Here is an 18,685-nt window from a genome sequence, read left to right on the forward strand (position 1 = left end):
CATCGAAGGAACTGGCCGTTGGAGCATTGCAATTGCATCGTCCGCTCGTTTTCAAATTGATCGATCCGAGGCATTGGGCATTGGTATCCCGAAGGTGGCTTCTTTCCTTTCCTTGTTTTTTTGGGAACGCGAGAAATAAAAGCATGTTGGGAGGGCAGGGGTTCACTTTTTCTTTGGAAGGATGGAAGGAAGCTTGTGTACTATAAAGAGGAGCAGAGTCGGCGAAGTAATGGGGACAAGTGGATGTCCTGGTGACATTTTGAATATTGGCCAACGAGCTGAGCACCCTCAGGGGGGTTGGTTCGCATCTGCAATCTGAGCGAGACCGCATCTCAAGCTCGAAAACGTACTGGCTTTGTTGGGAGCAGTCGTAGCATATTCCTGCTTTCTGCCCCGTCTTCTCCCGCACGCACCCCACCCTGACGCCTTAAAAAAAAAAAAAAAAAAAAAAAAAAAAAAAAAAAAAAAAAAAAAAAAAACAAAAAAGACGGAAGAAGAACAACGTAACAAATCAGCCCTATATCTGATAACGCCTGAAATGCAAGTCATCCACCCGTATCTTTTTTTGCCCCCCTTCTCAAAACAGGCTCGTCCTCCCCTCCAGGGAGAGTAAGCGGAATATTGATCATGATGTTGTCTCTTTTTGATCCCTTTTGATCCCTTTTGATCCGTTACTTCCTCCCCTCGGCAATCCTCTGGTTTCTCCTCATCCGCCTCTCGTTGCGCTTCACCCTCTCGCGAATCTCCCTCCTCTTGTCGCCGCGCACGCTGGTGCCCTCCTTGCGCTGGGCCTCCTTGGCCGGGTTCAGCTCGATGATGGGGTCGTCCTGGCCGGCCTTGTTGGCGCCCTTGTAGCCCCACTTGCGCTCCCACTCGCCCGTCTCCTCGTTGTACCGGAGGTTTCGGCGCTGCTCGCGCGTCTTGGGCTTGATGCCGCGGCGCTTGGCGAAGGCGGACCACTTGGTCTCGGGCTTGGGCGCCGGCACCGGCTTCTCGCGCGGCAGCGCCGTCTGCGGCGGCGGCAGCGACAGCAGCACCCCGGCCTGCGTCGAGCTCACGGGGCACGTCGTCAGCAGCTGGTTGATCAGCACCTGCGCGCCGTCCCGCGCCACCGACGCCAGGTGCGCCTCGAGCGCCGCGCGGTCCCCGGCGCAGCTCGCGGGGATGCCGACCGGGTTCGGGTCGTTGGCCAGCAGGAGACCGAGGTCGAAGTTGTACGGGGTCGGCTTGTCGACGGTGACGGGGAGCTTGGCCGGCTTTTGGGCGGTCTCGGTTGACATGGTGACGGTTGGTATATAAGGGGGGTGGGGGGGGGGAGGCGGGGTGAATGGAGTGGTTTCGGCTTTGGGAGACTTTTGAAGGAGAAGTGGCGGCTTGTGTAGTTGTGCCGATGATGTTTCTGCGCAATTGGCAGCCCGCCCAAAAGGTGAAGGAAGGTTTGGTTCCAATGCGGAATGAACATCCTGAAATTTAGGCGGTGAAGGCTGGCAGATAGCGGGAGCCCCCCACCCCCGTCCACTACTAGTAAAGGCGGGTCTGCCAAGTTGCTGTACGGAATATAGTTAATAAATGTGGAAGTGCCATGGTCAGGAACAGGAGCAGGACCCGTACATACACTGTCAGTACTCCGTAATTACCTTCTAAACTAGCAAATACCTTCTGACCACCATTATCTCACGATTGGGTGCGTTGCTTGAGACTCACGCTCTGTCTGCGAATAGCTAGCATGAGACCGTGTAGCCAAAATTAGCCAATTGACAAGGGGTCGTGGCTTCTTGATACTGTCGACTGTAACCCACTCTCGAAACAAGTCACGACGGTAAATATGTCTAGGGACCAACATGTATAGAAATGGACTGATACTCATGAGGTGAGGCGCGATTATCCGGCCATTCATCGTAGAGTAGAAAAATGGAAACCACAGCTGCACTGAAGCGACAAGTTCCTTTTCAGAAGGGCCTTGGTGCCTGAGCCACACTCATGGATATCAATCATGCCTCCAGGAGGAATCAAGGGAAGTAATATTGCCAGGCTTTAGCTAATAAGAGGAGTTATCCCTCGGCTTTTGGGAGGGAGAGTATGGTTTGGTGTCAAGCGTAGGCAGGACCACCATGCCGGTTTGTCAATGGCGCGTTGTTTTTTACACACTGCTATGGTTGCTGCATACAATGTCAATCTGTATCCGTACATTACACAGAACTCCTTTTAGTATCTGATGAGGGCGGGCGAAGTTGGTTGCAATCCGGGCGGTGAAGAGGTGCAGATGCCATGGGGACCAGGGTTGATGTGCTCTTGGCGTGGGTGTGGCCCGTGCTACACTAACTACACCTTTCACGCGTCCCTTGTCCGATTTTGCTTCGGCGATTTGTTCCAGAGATTTTGAGCAGTTCCGGCCGGCAGTCATTGGCGACTCGGACGGCACCCCACGATGCAATAGAGCCCACTGCTGCCGACAGAGACGACAAGACACATAGTGGCACAACTATGTCGGCCCCGAAATGCCTGCGCTGCCTCGTGCGGCCATCGGGGGCAGGGATTCCAGTCTCGGTGCCTCGAGCTCGCGCTCCCATCGCTCCCATCACCGCTCCCATCGCCGCACCCATCGCCGCCTCCCGGCCCGCGCCCTTCTCGACAACCTCGGCAAATGCGAAGCCAAAGCAGGCCCAGAACGAGCCCGCCTCCAAGAAGGCAGGCAAGAAGCTGCAGCTGGGAAAATTCAAGAAAAAGGACCGCATCGCCGAGAAAGGGAGACCGCCGCTGCCGGGCGAGCGCAAGGCCTACCGCAAGCGCATCACTCTCAGCAATGACAACGCCATCCCCGTGCCGTGGCTGACCGACCTCGGCCCGGCCGACCTGGCCACCTCGGAGAACATCGCCAAGGTCATGGCCCTCCCCGAGGAGCTGCAGGATCAGCTACGCGCCAGCGTGGCCTTCAAGCCGACACAGTGCTGGGGCATGTTTAGGAAGCCGGCCGTCCTGGTGCGCAAGGAGACGGTCGACCTGACGAACCGGATGCAGGAGGCCGCCGCCAACAGGCAGATCCTGCGCCTGGTCGTGACGGGCGACAAGGTCGCCGGCAAGAGCTTGATGCTGCTGCAGGCCATGTCTCATGCCTTCCTCAACGACTGGATCGTCCTCCACTTCCCAGAAGGTGTGTTTTGCAAACCCCATACTATCATGACTCACGTAATTGATCGAGATCGAACCACATTGGATCATCGGTTAGCTAACCATCTTTTCTTCTCTCTTCTTTTTCGTTTCCCCCCTTCTCAGCCCAAGAGCTCACCACCGCCTGCACCGAATATGCCCCAATCCCGGGCACCGACCCGGTCCAGTACATGCAACCCGTCTACGTCCTGAAGCTGATCCAGGCCTTCCGGCGGGCCAACGAGAAAGTGCTCTCCAAGACGTACACCACGCAGGCGCACCCGCAGCTGCCGCAAAACATCTCCGCCAACACGCCGCTGCTCACCCTCGCCAACCTGGCCAAGGAGCCCGACAACGCCTGGGCCGTCTTCCAGGCGCTCTGGAACGAGCTGACGGCCAGGGGCGCCAGCCGCCCGCCCATCCTCATCAGCCTGGACGGCCTCGCCCACGCCATGAAGGTGTCGGACTACCGCTCCCCGTCCTTTGAGCTGATCCACTCGCACGACCTGGCGCTCCTGCGCCTCTTCGCCAACGCCCTCGGCGGCGGCGCGCACTTCCCCGGCGGCGGCGCCGTCCTCGCCGCCACCAGCCGCAGCAACGCGCCCCGCGCCCCGAGCATGGAGCTCGCCCTGGCCCAGCGCGAGGCCGAGCAGCGCCTCCGCGCCGACGTGCCGGGCGTCCAGGTGCCCCAGAAGGACCCCTACTTCCGCGGCTACGACGAGCGCGTCGAGGCCGTCCTGCGCTCCGTCCAGGTCCTCCGCCTCGGCGGCCTCGACAAGCTCGAGGCCCGCGCCCTGATGGAGTACTGGGCCGCCAGCGGCATGCTGCGCGCCACCGTCAACGAGCGCACCGTGACCGAGAAGTGGACCCTCGCCGGCCACGGCGTCGTCGGCGAGATGGAACGGGCCGCGCTCCTGACGATGCGCATCTGAAGAGGAGGGGAATGGCCGGCGACTACGCGCCACAACTGTGTAACTCTACGGAAGGGTGTTTTGTGTGTGCGTGTGTGTGCGTGTGTGCGTGTATAGAGACGCTTATGTAGAAATCCAAATCTGTATTATTTGTGAGAGGCAAGTCTGACTCCCACGTCCGTGGCGGCGCCGCTCTCGAACCAGGGGGCTGGAAGTCAGGAGAGAGAGAGGGAGAGAGAGAGAGAGAGAGAGAGAGAGAGAGACAGAGAGAGAGAGAGAGAGAGAGAGAGACCCGTGGCTGAGCAGGCCGCGGCCTAACATTGGCTCGAATAGTCGGCTTGAATAATCGGCAAGTTGGCAATTCCGGGCACACAAGGTTGATCAAGATTCCTTGGGCCCCGATTCATATTCCCATCTATCAACAATCGAGCCCTTCAATGCACTAAGACGGAGCCAAAACAAGCCATTCGCTTTCCGTAAAAAATTGACCTTCCCTAAGAACGCCGAAGTGACACGTAGATCGACCCCAAACCCACAGAGAGAGAGGAAAAAAAAGATGCAACCCAAACTGAGAATTAACGAGACAACCAGCTTTATATCTTGGGACCAGTGTGCGAGCAAGCGGCGAGCGCTCACAGGTCCTCGCTCCCCTCCCGCTCGCCATTGCCCGCCGTGATGAACACCAACCGCGTACCATTGCCAGCTGTTTGCCAGACCTACAGAAGCGCATCGCGAGTCAGTAAAGAGAGAAAAGAAAAGGGGGAAATAAAAACAATTGGAAAGACTCACATCTAGCTCGGTATACTCCTCCAATGCGGCCAGCCACTGGTTCTCGGTGAACCCCTTGGCAATGACGCGCTCCTTGACCTTGCGCAGGCTCATCTCGACGCCGTAGCCTTGCCCGTCGGCATCCTCATCGTCCTCGTCCACGTCGTCCGGGCGGCAGGCCCCGCTGTCGGCGAGCCCCTTGACGAGGTTGTAGATCTTGCTGCTGGCGTTGAGCGCCCTCCTACCGCCGGCGCGCTCGTCCGTGGCCGCCAGGCTCTCCTTGGACGCCTCCACCAGGCGCAGCGCCTCGTCGACGTCCTCCTGCGTGACCGTGTTGCTGAAGCGCAGCCGGGCCAGCGCCTGCGCCAGGCGCACCACGCCGAGCAGCGTGCGGGGCGTCGTGTGGCCAAAGTTGTTGCTGGCCTGCGCGTCCCGGCCGCCGGCGGCCGCGCGCTTCTCGGCCCGCCGCTGGTTGTTGCGCAGCCGCACGTACGTCTTGACCATGTACTCGGACACGGCCTGCGGTACGACGGGCCGGAAGGTGCGGGCCTGGGCGACGTAGGCGCGGACTTCCTGCGGGCTGAAGACGACGCCGTCGGCGGTGCCCAGGTCGGGGTGCCGGCTGTGCATGTGCACGTGGGCGACGTGCTTGGCCAGCTGGGCGTCGGTCTCGCGGCTGGGCGTGTCGAGGAGGAGAAACATGATGTCGAAGCGGGAGAGGAGGGCGGCGGGGAGGTTGATATTCTCGACCGGGGAGAGGCGCGTGTTGTAGCGGCCGTAGAGCGGGTTGGCGGCGGCCAGGATCGAGGTACGCGCGTTGAGGGTGGTGCTGATGCCGGCCTTGGAGATGGAGATGGTCTGCTGCTCCATGACCTCGTGGATGGCCGTGCGGTCGTTGTCGTCCATCTTGTCGAATTCGTCGATACAGCAGATGCCGTTGTCGGCAAGCACCAGGGCGCCGCCTTCGAGGACCATCTCGTCCGTGACCGGGTCGCGCATGACGGCGGCCGTCAGACCGACGCCGCTGCTGCCGCGGCCCGACGTGTACACGCCGCGCGGGGCCACCTTGGAGATGTACTTGAGCAGCTGCGACTTGGCCACACCGGGGTCGCCCATCAAACAGATGTTGATGTCGCCACGGATGCGCATGCCGTCGCCGACCTCCTTGGTAACGCCGCCGACGAGCAGCAGGAGGAGGGCCTTCTTGACGTCGAGATGGCCGTAAATCTCGGGGGCGATGGACTTGGCGAGGTACTCGTACTGGTTCCCCGCCTGGGTGAACTTGTTAATCCTGCGCATGATGATTGGGTCGATTTCCATGTCCTCGTATGCCTTCTTGTGCTGGACAACGTGGTGCGCCTCGAGGTAGGTGTCGGTCAGAAGGCCGGCACGCATGGCCTGGAAGCCGGTGTATGGAGTGGGGAGGAAAATGCCGCTGATATCGACGATGTCGCCGGGGCTAACCTGCCTGACCAGGCTGCCGTAGCAGAGGACCGTCAGCGTCCTGGGGATCTGGCCGATGGGCACCTGCTCGGCCAGCTCCTGGATCTTGACCTCCTGGAAGGGCAGGAACTTGGATGCCCTCGACGACGGATACAGTTGGCCCTTGGCCTGGTTCTCCTTGCAGTCCCTGGACGGGCACAGCGTCAGGGGGCCGTACTGCTTGTCGGTGACGGGCTGGAAGATCTCGCAGCCGCAGCGGTCGCACGTGTAGGCGCTGACCTGGACGATGGGCTTGACGTCGGATACCCTGGTCGCGATCCCGCGGATGGTGATGAGGTGGCCCAGGTGGTCACCGCGGACCTGGCGGACCGACAACGCCTTGACCGGGTTCTCCGGGGTCGAGGTCCTCGGCTTGAAGACGAGGGTGTAGCGCCGGGTGAGCTGCGCAGGGTACTGGTCGTTCAGGATGGTCGGGTCGGATTCCCTGTCGGCGATCCCCTCGAGCATCTGGTTGCGCTGTCTCCGGTTCGCCATGAGGACGTCGAGGACGTCGTCCTTGAAGGTAATTTCTTGGCTCGGTTCGGGCATCAGCTTATCGACGGCCCTCGAGAAGATCTCGACGTAGTGCTTCGTGTTCTGCTCGATCCATTCGACCAGCTTGAGACCCTCGTTCAACTCCTTCTCGTACGAGTAGAGGTCGTCTAGGTCGATGACCACCTGACTGATCTTCCTGTCGGCGAGCTGCTGGAGCATCTCACGGTACTTGTGGCGGGGCTGCTGCTTCTCGGCTCTCCGGCGGCGGCGTTCTTGTTGGGCATCGCCGTCCTCGTCCATAAAGTCATACTCGTCGCTGAGGTCGTCCTCGTCAATGTTGATGTTGCCCAGCGCATGGGTGATGGTCTCCTGCGGGGAGGTCTTGAAGTCGGAGAGGAAGCTCTCGAATGCGGCTGAGCGCTCGAATGTCAGGATTGAGAGGAAAGGAAACATGCAAGCGTTTTTGTTTTTATCGTTGGTTCGTTTGGTTACTCACCCTGCTGCACCTGGTAGTCAACAGGCGCCTTCATCTGGAGGAGCGCCATGGCTGCGACTGCAATCGTCCTCTGCCCGAGAATGGCGGTGGTTTGGTGGTGAAGATGGCGGTAACGGTGGTGGTTGACGAGGGTGGGTAGGTACGGTAGGTTTGTGCGTGCGATAAGAAAACATAAAGCAGGCGCTTTGCTTGGGGTGCCAGTGGGTGCGGGAGGCTGGGCGGCTGGTGACAGGGGTTGACGCGTTCCAGGAAGGCCTGACGCGCTTTTTCGCGCGTTTTGGGCCAGGGATCATTTAACATGCAGAATGACAGCTGCGCGCCAGGTGTGCGCCGCATTGCTGGCACGAGCAGCTGGTGTGGGTAACTAGCCGAGGGCCCGCTCTCCCTCAGCAGCCTCAGCAGGGAGCCCTGCACGGCCGCCGGAGTTGTGGTCCTTGCCTCGGCACATGCAAACTGCCGGGAAGCTGCCCCGTTCGAAGCTGCCCGCCCCCCGAGGCTACATGCGCCGAGTCGAAGCGGGACGAATGGTTGAATCATTCCTTCTTCTTTTGAGATGCATCATGCTCAGAAGAAAGTGCAACACTGTTGACTAGTACCTCCTCCAACACAAACGATCGGATCGGCAAGAAGGGAAAAAGAAAAACAAAGCCCCAACCCCAAACCCCCCTCTCTCCCCTCTCTCCCCTCTCTCCCCTCTCCGGCCACAACACACCCGATAGCCGGGTCCGCGTGCACGGAAATGGCGCCGATGCAGGCGTCTGCCGTGCTCTGGCTGGTGCATTTGCAGAACTGCCTCGTCAACCTCCCCCCGTCGCTGGCATCGCTGCTGTCTAATGCCAATACGGTAGGAGGAGCCCTACCCACATCCGGTACGGAAGCATGCAATTGACGTGCTCGTGCCCTGTCTCTAGCCCGCCCAAAATGTCGTCGTCGAACTCCGGTACCGCGCCCGCGCCCCTACCCCGGGCAGCAACCCGGACCCGGCGAACAACCCTTCGATCAAGCACATATTCCTTGGGTGGACTGGAATGTCGAGCAAACGGAGAGTCGCCCCGATCGTTGGCAGGGACGGCATCGGCAGTGCGCGGGACGCACGCGACCAGGATGCGGGTGCCGTTGAGCTAGATGCCACCCTCGCGGCCAACTTGGGATTGACGGACGGCCAGAAAGTCACAGTGACGCTTCATTTCGACCCGCCCATGGTCCACACCGTCAACATTGAGCCCCTGACGCCCGATGACTGGGAGATGATCGAGCTGCATGGCACCTTCTTGGAGGACAACCTGCTGTTCCAGATCCGCGCCGTCCCAAACCCCGCCTACGCTGCGCAGTCACGCCTACCCGGCACCTACACGCACCCGCTAACCCTGCATCTGTCGCCCACGTCTACCGCAAACATCAAGGTTCTATCGCTAGAGCCTGCTCCCCCCGCCAATACAGCCTTCGCCAAGATCGCCCCGGACGCTGAAGTCATTGTGGCTCCCAAGACGCGGGAGAAACAGCGCAGTAGCAGAGACGATAGGAGTGTGGGTGGCGCATCGCGCAAGAGTGGAAAGAGCTCGACGAGCACGGCTAGGAGAAAGAGTGCGCGGCAGGAGAAGAAGCCGGTTCTGTTCTTCAGGGGCGTTGACCGCAAGAGTTGCCAGGAATGGTTTGACGACGAGGCGCCGGTGGAAGCGCTTAGCGTCTGGGTTGATCGCGATCTGCTGTCTGGGAAGGACCTCAAGTCAGTCAAGTGGGTGTCGGTCAGCGTTGTTCGGCCCGCCGGCCTTCAACAACCGCTTGACCCGGCGAGCCAACCGCAGGAAGCAGATCCTGCAGCCAAGGCATCCACGAAAATCGTCGCCTCCCTCCTGCCGTGGGACGAGCCCCCCGATGGCCAAACAATCGCGCTCTCCTCGTCTCTCTGCGCCGCGCTTGGGTGCGAAGGCATGGTCGGCGGCGTGGTCAAGATCGAACCCGCCCCAGCCCAGGTGCCCCGGAAGGCGTCAGATCAGGACGGCATCTCTCGCGAACCGGTTCAGAAACTCAAGATCTACCCTTTCCAGTCGACGAAGCCAGCCCAGTTCTCGGGTCTCAAATTTGGTGGCCAATCCAAAGCCGAGAAAGACGAGGCCGCGAACCAGGTGAAGCACATCTACGGGCCAGAAGGAAACGGCTTGCTCCTGGGACCGCTCACAGACGGCCAGGTCCTCGGTGTGCACGACGGCCTGAGATGCCCCCGAGGCTGGGAGGGGGCTATTGTGCGGTTCGAGCCGTCTGCAGCGCCACAAGGACAAGGGAAGAAGGCCCTGAGCTGGATCCTTGGGTCCGAATGGAAGCTTCCAATTGTGGTCGAACCGCCGGTTCCAAAACCTACGTGGTTTTCTGATTTCGAGACTGACCAGGTGGAACCGTCCGATACTCTCTTGGTTGGCATCGACTCGCTGTTGGGGAAGCTCAAGTCGCATCTCTCGCACATGTCTTCCGTGCTGCTGACCGGCGGTCAAGGATCCGGCAAGACGTCGGTTGCTCGGGCGGTGGTGCGTGCGCTGCGCTCTGAGCAGCTTTACCACACGACCTACTTTCCTTGCACCAAACTTGTCAATGACGAAAGCCGGATATCCACCATCAAAGAGACGCTTACCCGGCTGTTCATGGCTGCCAGCTGGGGTGCGCGGCTCGGCGGTAGGGCGGTGGTCATCCTGGACGACCTTGATCGTCTCTGCCCGGCTGAGACCGAACTGCAGGTGGGCAACGAGAACGGCCGGAGTCGGCAAATTAGCGAGGCCATCTGCGCCATAGTCAGGCAGTACCGCGGCCGAGATAGCAATGTGGTGCTGCTAGCCACCTGTCAGGGCAAGGACTCGCTGCACAATGTCTTGGTCGGTGGCCACATTGTCCGCGAGATCGTTGATCTGAGTGCCCCTGATAAGGAAACCAGGCGGCGCATTATGGAGGCGCTCACCAGACAGGGGTCTGTCTCCCCAGAGGAGGTGGTAGAGCCCGGGGGCGACGACGGTAGCCGCCCGACGACGGCAGATGGTAGCGCCGCAGAGGGAGACGGAGACGGATGGATGGACGGCCCGGCCCGGCCAGCCCGGAAATCCTCCGGCCACAAACCCAGCGGTTTCGTCCTGGATGAAGACCTTGACTTCCTCGATATTGCCGGGCAGACGGATGGCTATATGCCAGGGGATCTGATCCCGCTGATCTCGAGAGCGCGCAACGAGGCGCTGAGCCGCACTGTCGGGGAGTCACCAGATGCCGACGCAAGCGTTATTCGTCTTAGCCGTGCCGACTTTGATAACGCCCTCAAGGGTTTCACACCAGCCTCACTACGCAATGTCACGCTCCAGAGCTCAACCACCACGTTCGCCTCGATTGGCGGGCTGAAAGAAACCCGCAAAGTCCTCCTCGAGACGCTCCAGTATCCAACCAAGTACGCACCCATCTTCGCCCAATGCCCGCTTCGCCTCCGCTCTGGCCTGCTCCTCTACGGGTATCCAGGCTGCGGGAAGACCCTTCTAGCTAGTGCCGTAGCAGGCGAATGCGGCCTCAACTTCATCAGCGTCAAGGGCCCCGAGATCCTCAACAAGTACATCGGTGCCTCTGAAAAGAGCGTCCGAGACCTCTTTGAGCGCGCCTCGGCCGCCAAGCCTTGCGTCCTCTTCTTTGACGAGTTCGACTCTATCGCCCCAAAGCGTGGCCACGACTCTACGGGCGTCACGGACCGCGTCGTCAACCAGCTTCTGACCCAAATGGACGGTGCCGAGGGCCTGTCAGGCGTCTATGTCCTCGCGGCGACCTCCCGCCCGGATTTGATCGACCCCGCGCTGCTCAGGCCGGGCCGTCTCGACAAGTCCCTGCTCTGCGACTTCCCCACTCTAGAGGACCGCCTCGACATCATCAGGGCGCTGGCCCAAAAAGTCAAGGTCGCCGACGAAGTCTGGGGCTCGGAAGATCACATGCTCGAGCTGGGCCGCCGCACCGAAGGCTTCTCCGGGGCGGACCTCCAGGCTCTGGTGTCCAACGCCCAGCTGGAAGCCATCCACGACGTGCTCAACGATCGGGAACAGCAGTCCGCAGGCGCCAGCAATGCCCGTCGCGGCGGGGCCAAGAAGTCCCTGTCTGCTTCCGCGGCATCCAAGAACTTTGTCCAGTTCCGCTATGGCGAGGACGATGCCGCCGCACTTGGCGACAGCTCAGCAACCTCAGCGCCCCGCACCCGCGCGGCGCAACTCGCCGAACAGGCCGCGATCGCCAGCAAGCTGGAGGGAATCCGGCTGGCCAAGAAACGCGCCAAGCAGCAGCTCGCCAAGGGTCCTGCCGCCGCGTCCGGCGCCGTGAACGGTCTATCCAACGGCGATGTGACGGCCGGCAGCGGCTCAGGTAGCGGTCCCGGCAATGCGGAGGTGGTTATCCGCTGGGAGCACCTGGTCAAGGCGCTCGAGGGTACGCGGGCGAGTATCAGCGTCGAAGAGCGGAGGCGCTTGGAGAAGATCTATCACGAGTTTGTGGTCGGCAGGAGTGGAGACATGAAGGACGGGCAAGGGAGCATGGAAATTGGGGGGAGGAGCAGTCTCATGTGAGCGAGTATGTACCATACTATGTACATATACGTAGGTCTTGTATGAAGGGGCAGCAGTGTCTGGCTGATGTCTGAACCACTGATGAAGCATAATCACTAGCTTGGCAGACATCCTTGGCTTGAGTAGGCATTTCCGTTCAGTGATTGATTCCAGCATGAAGCTGTGGCCACACCTCCTACCCCCCCCCCCCCCCTTTTTTTTTTTTTTTCCAGATAGACCATTGTCCCACACCTAGGTGAGACTCGGCAGGCCTCCAATATCTCAAATCCTGTCTTCTAGATGAAACTTGTGAAAGGGGAGAAGACAGAAACAGTAATTAGATATCTGATGTATAAGATCTACACTCTCACTAGTCCTCCTTGCCCATGGTCTTCCCCTGTTGCTCAGTTGGTGCTTGTAGTGTGTTCATGCACAGCCTACTGGCTGGATCGTTGTTAGTCAATAGGGCGAGCCCTGTTGAGACCGCCAGCACATAGGACTGTCCAGCGTGTGTTCGGTCTCCTACCAGCACACCGTTTTGCAGGCGTGAAAGGCCCTTTCAACAAACGATACAACCACATGGAAAGGGGGTTGGGGGGGGGGGGGGAGGGGTGGCTGTTAGATACACCGTGGAGGATGGCCGTTTTCTCACCATGTTGGCCTCCTATCCGGACGACAGGAACTGGTCAGTGTCTTCGTAAGTCGTTTCCTTAGTCGAGGAGTCCCCCCCTTTAGCAAACGCGAGCTCGTCGACTAGTAAAAGAGGGGCTACAATTACTCGATCTTGAGAGAGACGCTTGTCGTCATTTCTGTTTCGGCATCATCTCAATCCCAATACACTAGTTCACCGACGTAAACAGGAGGAGCCTGAGGGGGATGAGGAAGATGCACGGGGTGCTTCAGCCTTGCATTCATTCGGAGGACTGATCTCGCAGCAGAAGACTCGGATGGCCATTGTTTGTACTCTTGTAGGAGATGCCAGAAGCGTGACCATCTGCAGGTTTGCCATCTGCACTCTCCGCGCTCCTCTGCCCGGAGGTTGTGATACGGTCATGCCCCGACCAGCCAGCCATGAGTGAGGCCGGCAGAAAGTACATACTGGGGCCCGAGTCCGGTGTGGGGTCTCCGCGAGCATTGCTCGTTTCTGACCTTCTCGGCGCTCTGTTACTGGGAATTAATGGTGCCAGGATCGGGTGTTTCAACCTAGGAACGTGCAAGTCGGCAGGCGATATTCTGAAAGGCGTTAGAAATCCCAGACTCTCCGTCAACGTGTATACGTCCCACATATGACAGGGACGGCCAAGACGGCCACTTTGCGAGTAATAGGGCGTGGAAACCCTCGGTGCCCTCGTCAAGGACCGGAAAAAGGGGGGGGGGGGGGTGCTTACTGTCTAGCGTCCAATACCTCCGCTTCACCCCCTCCCACTCGCCCTTGCCGGCCTCTGCCAGGTTCGACATATCGACATCTATTACTTCCCAATCGACATCCAGACCCGCATCAGCGAGGTGCAACTCAACGACCTTGGTGTACACGTCGTAGCACACCAAGCGATCGGCACCGAGGCCGTTGAAGAAGCCAAACCTGCCTTGGCCGTCCAAAAGGCCGGGGATAAATTCGGTAAAGAACAGGCGCAGCTGGGAGTAATCTTCGCCAAAGGTGTCGAAGTACACGGCGTCATATACTTGCCCTTCCGCCAGCAGCTGTTGGCAAACCTCCTGCCACCTCCCCTTGTACACCTTGAATGCGCCCGGAGCCGGGCCGCTCTCCTCCCAGGCGGCGCCGAACTTGGAGCCAGGCCGCGAGATGTGTTCCAAGACGGCTGGGTGGGCTTCAATGATGTGGTGCTTGGACGGCTTCGTTTCGGCAAACATGGTGTCGATTATACCCATGCCGAACCCGATGTTGAGGATCCTCTTCCCCGGCTCCTTGTTTGGCAGCAAGGCCTCGACACTGCGGCGCATGATATCCGTCTCCCAGGCCATCATGACACCGTTGCCGTCGTCGTCGACAAGTTTTCCATCGGAATATGTCAGCTTCGACCGCAAGTACGCCTCCGAGGTCACCTCGGCCTCTGTGTCGGGTTTTGGCGGCTGGAACCGTGGTTCCTCTGCTCCCGTCTGCTCCACTTGCTTCTCCTCTCCTTCCTCCTCATCCTTACTATCCTCCACCTTCTCCTCTTCCTCCTTGTCTTTTCCTGCCGCCGTCCCGTCTTGTCCGTTAGACTCGACATTTACCAGCTGCGGCGCCTCGTCGCCGTCCTCGCCCACCACCACCACCGTGTCCGCACCGGCGTCGGCATCCATGTCGATCACTTCAGCGTCCTCGCCCTCCTCCTCCTCCCCGTCCGCGCTGCGCAGCTCCTCGTACCCCTCCATCAGGCCAAACAGCATCTCGGCCCTGACGCCGGCCTCGACGCACAGGTTGTACAAGTCCGTCCTGCCGAGGCGGTGGGCGACGCAGCCGGGGGTCTCGTTCCGGTCGTCGACGTCGTTCCAGATGGCGCCCCACAGCAGCAGCTCGTGGACGACCTTGGCGGCGGCCTCGAGGTCGGCGGGGTCCTCGTCCTCGTCCTCGTCCTCGTCCTCGTCGTTCCCGTCGGAGCGGGGCCCGCACGAGCGGATGGCGGCGTGCAGCGGCGTCTCGCCCGTCGTGGGGTCCTGCACGCTCGCCTTCCCCGGCGTGTCGAGCAGCTTCTTGACGGCGGCGAGGTCGTGGGCCCAGGCGGCCGTCAGCACCCGCTGGGTCTCGGGCGGGCACGTGGGGGAGATGCGGGCCGAGATGCTGTCGTCTGGCGGGGCGGCTTGCGAGGCTGCCATTTTTTTCGAGTGGGAGGAGGGATGGTGGGAGATGGCGGATGATCCAGTCTTTCTTTTTTCCAAGGATTTTTTTTTTTTTTTTTTTTTTTTTTTTTTTTTTTTTTTTTTTTTTTGCCTTTTCTTTTTCGGTCTTTTTTTTTTCGGTCTTTTTTTTTTAACCGAAAGTTAAGTTTTGCACACAGCGACTGATAAGTCCGGCAGCTGCAGTCCACACAACCCGTCGTAAGCAAAAAATTTGGGCGGGAGAACACGGCAAATTGATGGGATCTCTACACAGTAGTGTAATCGAAGACGTCGAGTTGTGCCCCTCTATCTTGCTGCCTGCCCCTCACCACTGCACCAAAGTTTGGAATCTGGGGTCTGCAGCTGTGGTTGGTGCATCCTCTGAGTGGGAGGGCCACAAGCCGCTGGTAACGGTTTGACGCTAACGTCATGCCCAGACGATTCCAGGCTACCCCACCCGCCTGCCCCAAACCTGAGTTCCCCAATTCTCCAATCGCAGAGCTCCCCTGCACACGTGCTCCCCGACAAGCTCTGCCAGTATGTATGGCGGCTGGGTCACATCGTCGTCAGGTGCAGATTGAAGCTGTCGACATGTCTCAACCTAAAGTCGGTGTCTGGCGAGGTTTCGCACGGGTCTGAGGGAAAAAAAGAAACGAGACAGAGTTGACCCTGAACAGTTCGAGCCCGGGCAAACGGCGGGTGGAGCTGCGGCACATACCATACACTACGGAATACTCCGTACTCCGTAGTGTAGTTACAACGGAAGAAAGCTCCAGCTCCGAGGGCGTCAGGGATCTAGAATCAGAAACAGGCCGGGCTTGGCAAACAGTGGCGACCTCTTAATTAGTGTAAGTGGAGGGACGCTGTTTTTTAACTAGATGCTTTTTCCCACAGAAACAATTGACCTCACCACTGGAGCTAGCGCTCCCTGTGGGTGGATCGGACCGCCGCGGTGCTGATCGTCCACGACCTCGAGACCCTTCCCCATCGATTGCACGCATCCGCATCCACATCCGCATCCGCATCCGCATCCACATCCCCAATCCGCACCCGGACATTCCATCTGGCGAGCTCCTCCCGGCAGCAGCCATCGCCATGAAGTTCGGCGAGCAACTACGGTCGAGCGTGATCCGAGAGTACCAATGGTACTACATCGACTACGACGGCCTCAAGGCAGATCTCAAGCAGCCCAGCGGGCGCATCCTCCCCCCGGGCGACGAGCGCGCGAGGCCCGGTAAGCAGCTGAGCCGTGAGTGGACCGAGGAGGATGAGAGCCGCTTCGTCAGAAAGCTCGAGGCCGAGCTCGACAAGGTGCATGCGAAGCAGCAGGTCAAGGCGATGGAGATCTCCCGCCGCATCGCCGTCAGCGAGCGCGAGGTCCGCGACGTCGTCAACCGCCTGAACGAGCGCGGCCTCGGCCAGGAGGGCCCCACCGAGGAGGAGTTTATGCTGCTCGAGGAGGACCTGAGCGACATCATCGCCGACGTCCACGACCTCGCCAAGTTCGTGCAGCTCAACTACACGGGCTTCTACAAGATCATCAAGAAACATGACGTGAGTTGGTTTCGCCGAACACTGCGGGACGCCGCACAGGAGAGAGAGAGAAGGGGGGAGAGAGAGAGAGGGGGGGAGAGAGAGAGAAAAGGAGAAGGTTGCTCTAACACGTCCGAAAAACACAGAAAATGACGGGGTGGCACCTCAGGCCTGTCTTCGACACTCGGCTCAAGGCGAAGCCGTTCTATAAGGAGAACTACGACGCCTCGGTGGTCAAGCTCTCCAAGCTCTACGACCTCGTCCGAACGAGAGGAAATCCCGCCAAGGGTGACAGCGCCGCCGGAGGGAGCCAGGCCAACTTCATCCGCCACACGACCAAATACTGGGTGCATCCGGACAACGTGACGGAGCTCAAGCTCATCATCCTCAAGCACCTGCCCGTCCTGGTGTTCAACGCGAGCAAGGAGTTTGAGGAGGAAGACTCGGCCATCACATCCATCTACTACGACAACCCGGACACGTGGGAGCTGTACGAGGGCCGGCTCAAGAAGACGGAAGGCGCCGAGGCCATCCGGCTGCGCTGGTACGGCGGCATGCAGAACGAGACCGTCTTCGTCGAGCGCAAGACGCACCGGGAGGACTGGACGGGCGAGAAGTCGGTCAAGGCGCGCTTCTCGCTCAAGGAAAAGAACGTGAACGCCTTCATGCGGGGCGAGCTGCTCCCGGCCGCCATCTTCGAGAAGGCACGCAGGGAGGGCAAGAAGTCGGAGAAGGCCATTGCCGAGGACGAGAGGCTGGCCCGCGAGATCCAGTGGTCCGTCCTCAAGAAGGGCTACAAGCCGGTGTGCCGGTCCTTCTACCACCGCACCGCGTTCCAGCTGCCCGCCGACGCGCGCGTGCGTATCTCTCTCGACACGGAGCTCACCATGATCCGCGAGGACAACCTGGACGGGACGATGAGGTCAGGGGACAACTGGCGCCGCATGGACATTGGCGTCGACTACCCCTTCTCCCAACTCCCTCCCGGAGATATCGTCCGGTTTCCCTACGCCATCCTCGAGGTCAAGCTGCAGACCCAGCTCGGCCAGGAACCGCCGGAGTGGGTGCGCCAGCTGACCTCGAGCCATCTCGTCGAAGCGGTGCCCAAGTTCAGCAAGTTCATCCACGGCGTCGCCTCCCTCTTCCCCGACAGGATCCACCTGCTCCCGTACTGGATGCCCCAGATGGACGTCGACATTCGCAAGCCCGTGACGCACGATTTCGGCATCAAGAGGCTCGAGAACTCGGCGACCACGTCGATCTCGGAAGACGAAGACGACGACGACGACGACGATGATGACGACGACGACAACGACAACGACGAGCAACGGCCGGTGACCTCGACCGGCCAGACGGGGGAGTCTGCCGGCGCATCGATTACCGCTGTTAGGAACGGCCGCGCGGCGGGCTCGACGGCGGTCGATGTCGAGGACCAGACGGTCGACCGGCCGCCCCCGGGCGAGGACACGTACCTGTACGATTCCGAAGACGAGGACGACGAGGACAGGCTGGAAGAGGCGCGGCGCGTCGGCGGCTGGACGTATTACCGGACGCGCATGTCGACGTCGCTGAACGCGGCCGCGCGGGGCACCTGGTGGCTGCTCAAGGCGCTGGTGCCGCGCCCGCGGGCCACCGAGATGCCCCGCAGCGCCAGGCTCGAGTCGCTCCTGGGAACGGGAGAGATTCAGCAGAGGCGGTTCAAGGCGCCCAAGGGGAAGAAGATATATGTTCCCGTGCGCGTGGAACCGAAGGTCTACTTTGCGGCCGAGAGGACCTTCTTGGGATGGGTAACGCTTTCCCCGCCCTTTCTTTCTTTTTTTTTTTTTTGTTTCCTTTTGTCCCTTTGTTGTTGACAAAGGTGGGCTGACTGACAGACTCGTTCCACACAGCTGGAATACTCCATCTACATCGGCACCATCGCCGTGACGCTGCTCAACTTCAGCACCGAGCAGGGCAACAAGCTGTCGTTTGTCGCGGCGGGCGCGTTTACGGTGCTAGCCTTGCTGTCGCTGGGCTATTCGGTGGCCATCTACCTGTACCGGAGCCGTGCCATCCGCGAGCACAGGGTGGCGCGGTACTATGACAAGGTGGGGCCGACCGTGCTGTGCGTCGCGCTATTTGTGGCGGTCGCGCTGAATTTTGCGTTTGAGGGAAAGAAGAGGGAGTTGTGGTAGTTCTTAGGATGCCGGGTGCGGGTCGCCAATCTTGATATATGATCGCATGGCAGAGTCCTGGTGTACTAGGTCTGGTCCTTTTCGGGTAGCTGTTTTTTGGGCAAAGCAGGGGAAAGCAAGGGGGCATTCACTCAGGAGTTCATCTGCATCCGAGTACACACACTAGACTGTATGATCTGACTGTTTACTACCTTGTAGCAATAACGAGCATCATTATCACAACATTCCCAGCTCTCAGTCGTAGGGTGGCCGAAGGGTGGGCACCAGTCATGACTCCCGATCTCTCCACTTGGGGGGCTCCGAGGCCCC

General features: G+C 60.0%; 6 protein-coding genes across 6 annotated transcripts; 3 read left to right on the top strand and 3 right to left on the bottom strand.

The window, feature by feature from the left end:
• Nucleotides 1-483: 483 nt before the first annotated feature.
• On the bottom strand, nt 484-1,401 carry P884DRAFT_246407 (ribosomal biogenesis regulatory protein). Its single transcript, XM_069440463.1, has one exon. It carries the CDS (start codon nt 1,278-1,280, stop codon nt 672-674), a length of 609 nt encoding a protein of 202 aa, XP_069296192.1. The 5' UTR covers nt 1,281-1,401; the 3' UTR covers nt 484-671.
• A 1,083-nt stretch (nt 1,402-2,484) lies between these two features.
• P884DRAFT_204123 (mitochondrial 37S ribosomal protein mS29) lies at nt 2,485-4,079 on the top strand (the record flags this gene model as incomplete). Its single annotated transcript, XM_069438553.1, has 2 exons — nt 2,485-3,151; nt 3,274-4,079. 2 exons carry the CDS (start codon nt 2,485-2,487, stop codon nt 4,077-4,079), a joined length of 1,473 nt encoding a protein of 490 aa, XP_069296193.1.
• A 338-nt stretch (nt 4,080-4,417) lies between these two features.
• P884DRAFT_246413 (DNA replication licensing factor MCM7) lies at nt 4,418-7,496 on the bottom strand. The gene is made up of 3 exons (XM_069440464.1): nt 7,300-7,496; nt 4,848-7,216; nt 4,418-4,774 (listed from the first exon to the last, which is right to left on the bottom strand). Exons 1-3 carry the CDS (start codon nt 7,346-7,348, stop codon nt 4,691-4,693), a joined length of 2,502 nt encoding a protein of 833 aa, XP_069296194.1. The 5' UTR covers nt 7,349-7,496; the 3' UTR covers nt 4,418-4,690.
• Nucleotides 7,497-8,038: 542 nt separating this feature from the next.
• On the top strand, nt 8,039-11,870 carry P884DRAFT_301080 (P-loop containing nucleoside triphosphate hydrolase protein; the record flags this gene model as incomplete). Its single annotated transcript, XM_069444830.1, has 2 exons — nt 8,039-8,143; nt 8,211-11,870. The coding sequence occupies 2 exons, from the start codon at nt 8,039-8,041 to the stop codon at nt 11,868-11,870; spliced, it is 3,765 nt and encodes a 1,254-aa protein (XP_069296195.1).
• A 1,177-nt stretch (nt 11,871-13,047) lies between these two features.
• Nucleotides 13,048-14,666, bottom strand: P884DRAFT_204216 (S-adenosyl-L-methionine-dependent methyltransferase; the record flags this gene model as incomplete). The annotated part of the gene is made up of 2 exons (XM_069438558.1): nt 13,048-13,082; nt 13,238-14,666. The coding sequence occupies 2 exons, from the start codon at nt 14,664-14,666 to the stop codon at nt 13,048-13,050; spliced, it is 1,464 nt and encodes a 487-aa protein (XP_069296196.1).
• Nucleotides 14,667-15,764: 1,098 nt separating this feature from the next.
• P884DRAFT_204370 (VTC domain-containing protein) lies at nt 15,765-18,376 on the top strand (the record flags this gene model as incomplete). The annotated part of the gene is made up of 3 exons (XM_069438573.1): nt 15,765-16,223; nt 16,349-17,989; nt 18,092-18,376. 3 exons carry the CDS (start codon nt 15,765-15,767, stop codon nt 18,374-18,376), a joined length of 2,385 nt encoding a protein of 794 aa, XP_069296197.1.
• Nucleotides 18,377-18,685: the final 309 nt, after the last annotated feature.

Source organism: Thermothelomyces heterothallicus, assembly GCF_042370625.1.
Source record: "Thermothelomyces heterothallicus CBS 202.75 unplaced genomic scaffold P884_scaffold_17, whole genome shotgun sequence".
NCBI lineage: Eukaryota > Fungi > Ascomycota > Sordariomycetes > Sordariales > Chaetomiaceae > Thermothelomyces > Thermothelomyces heterothallicus.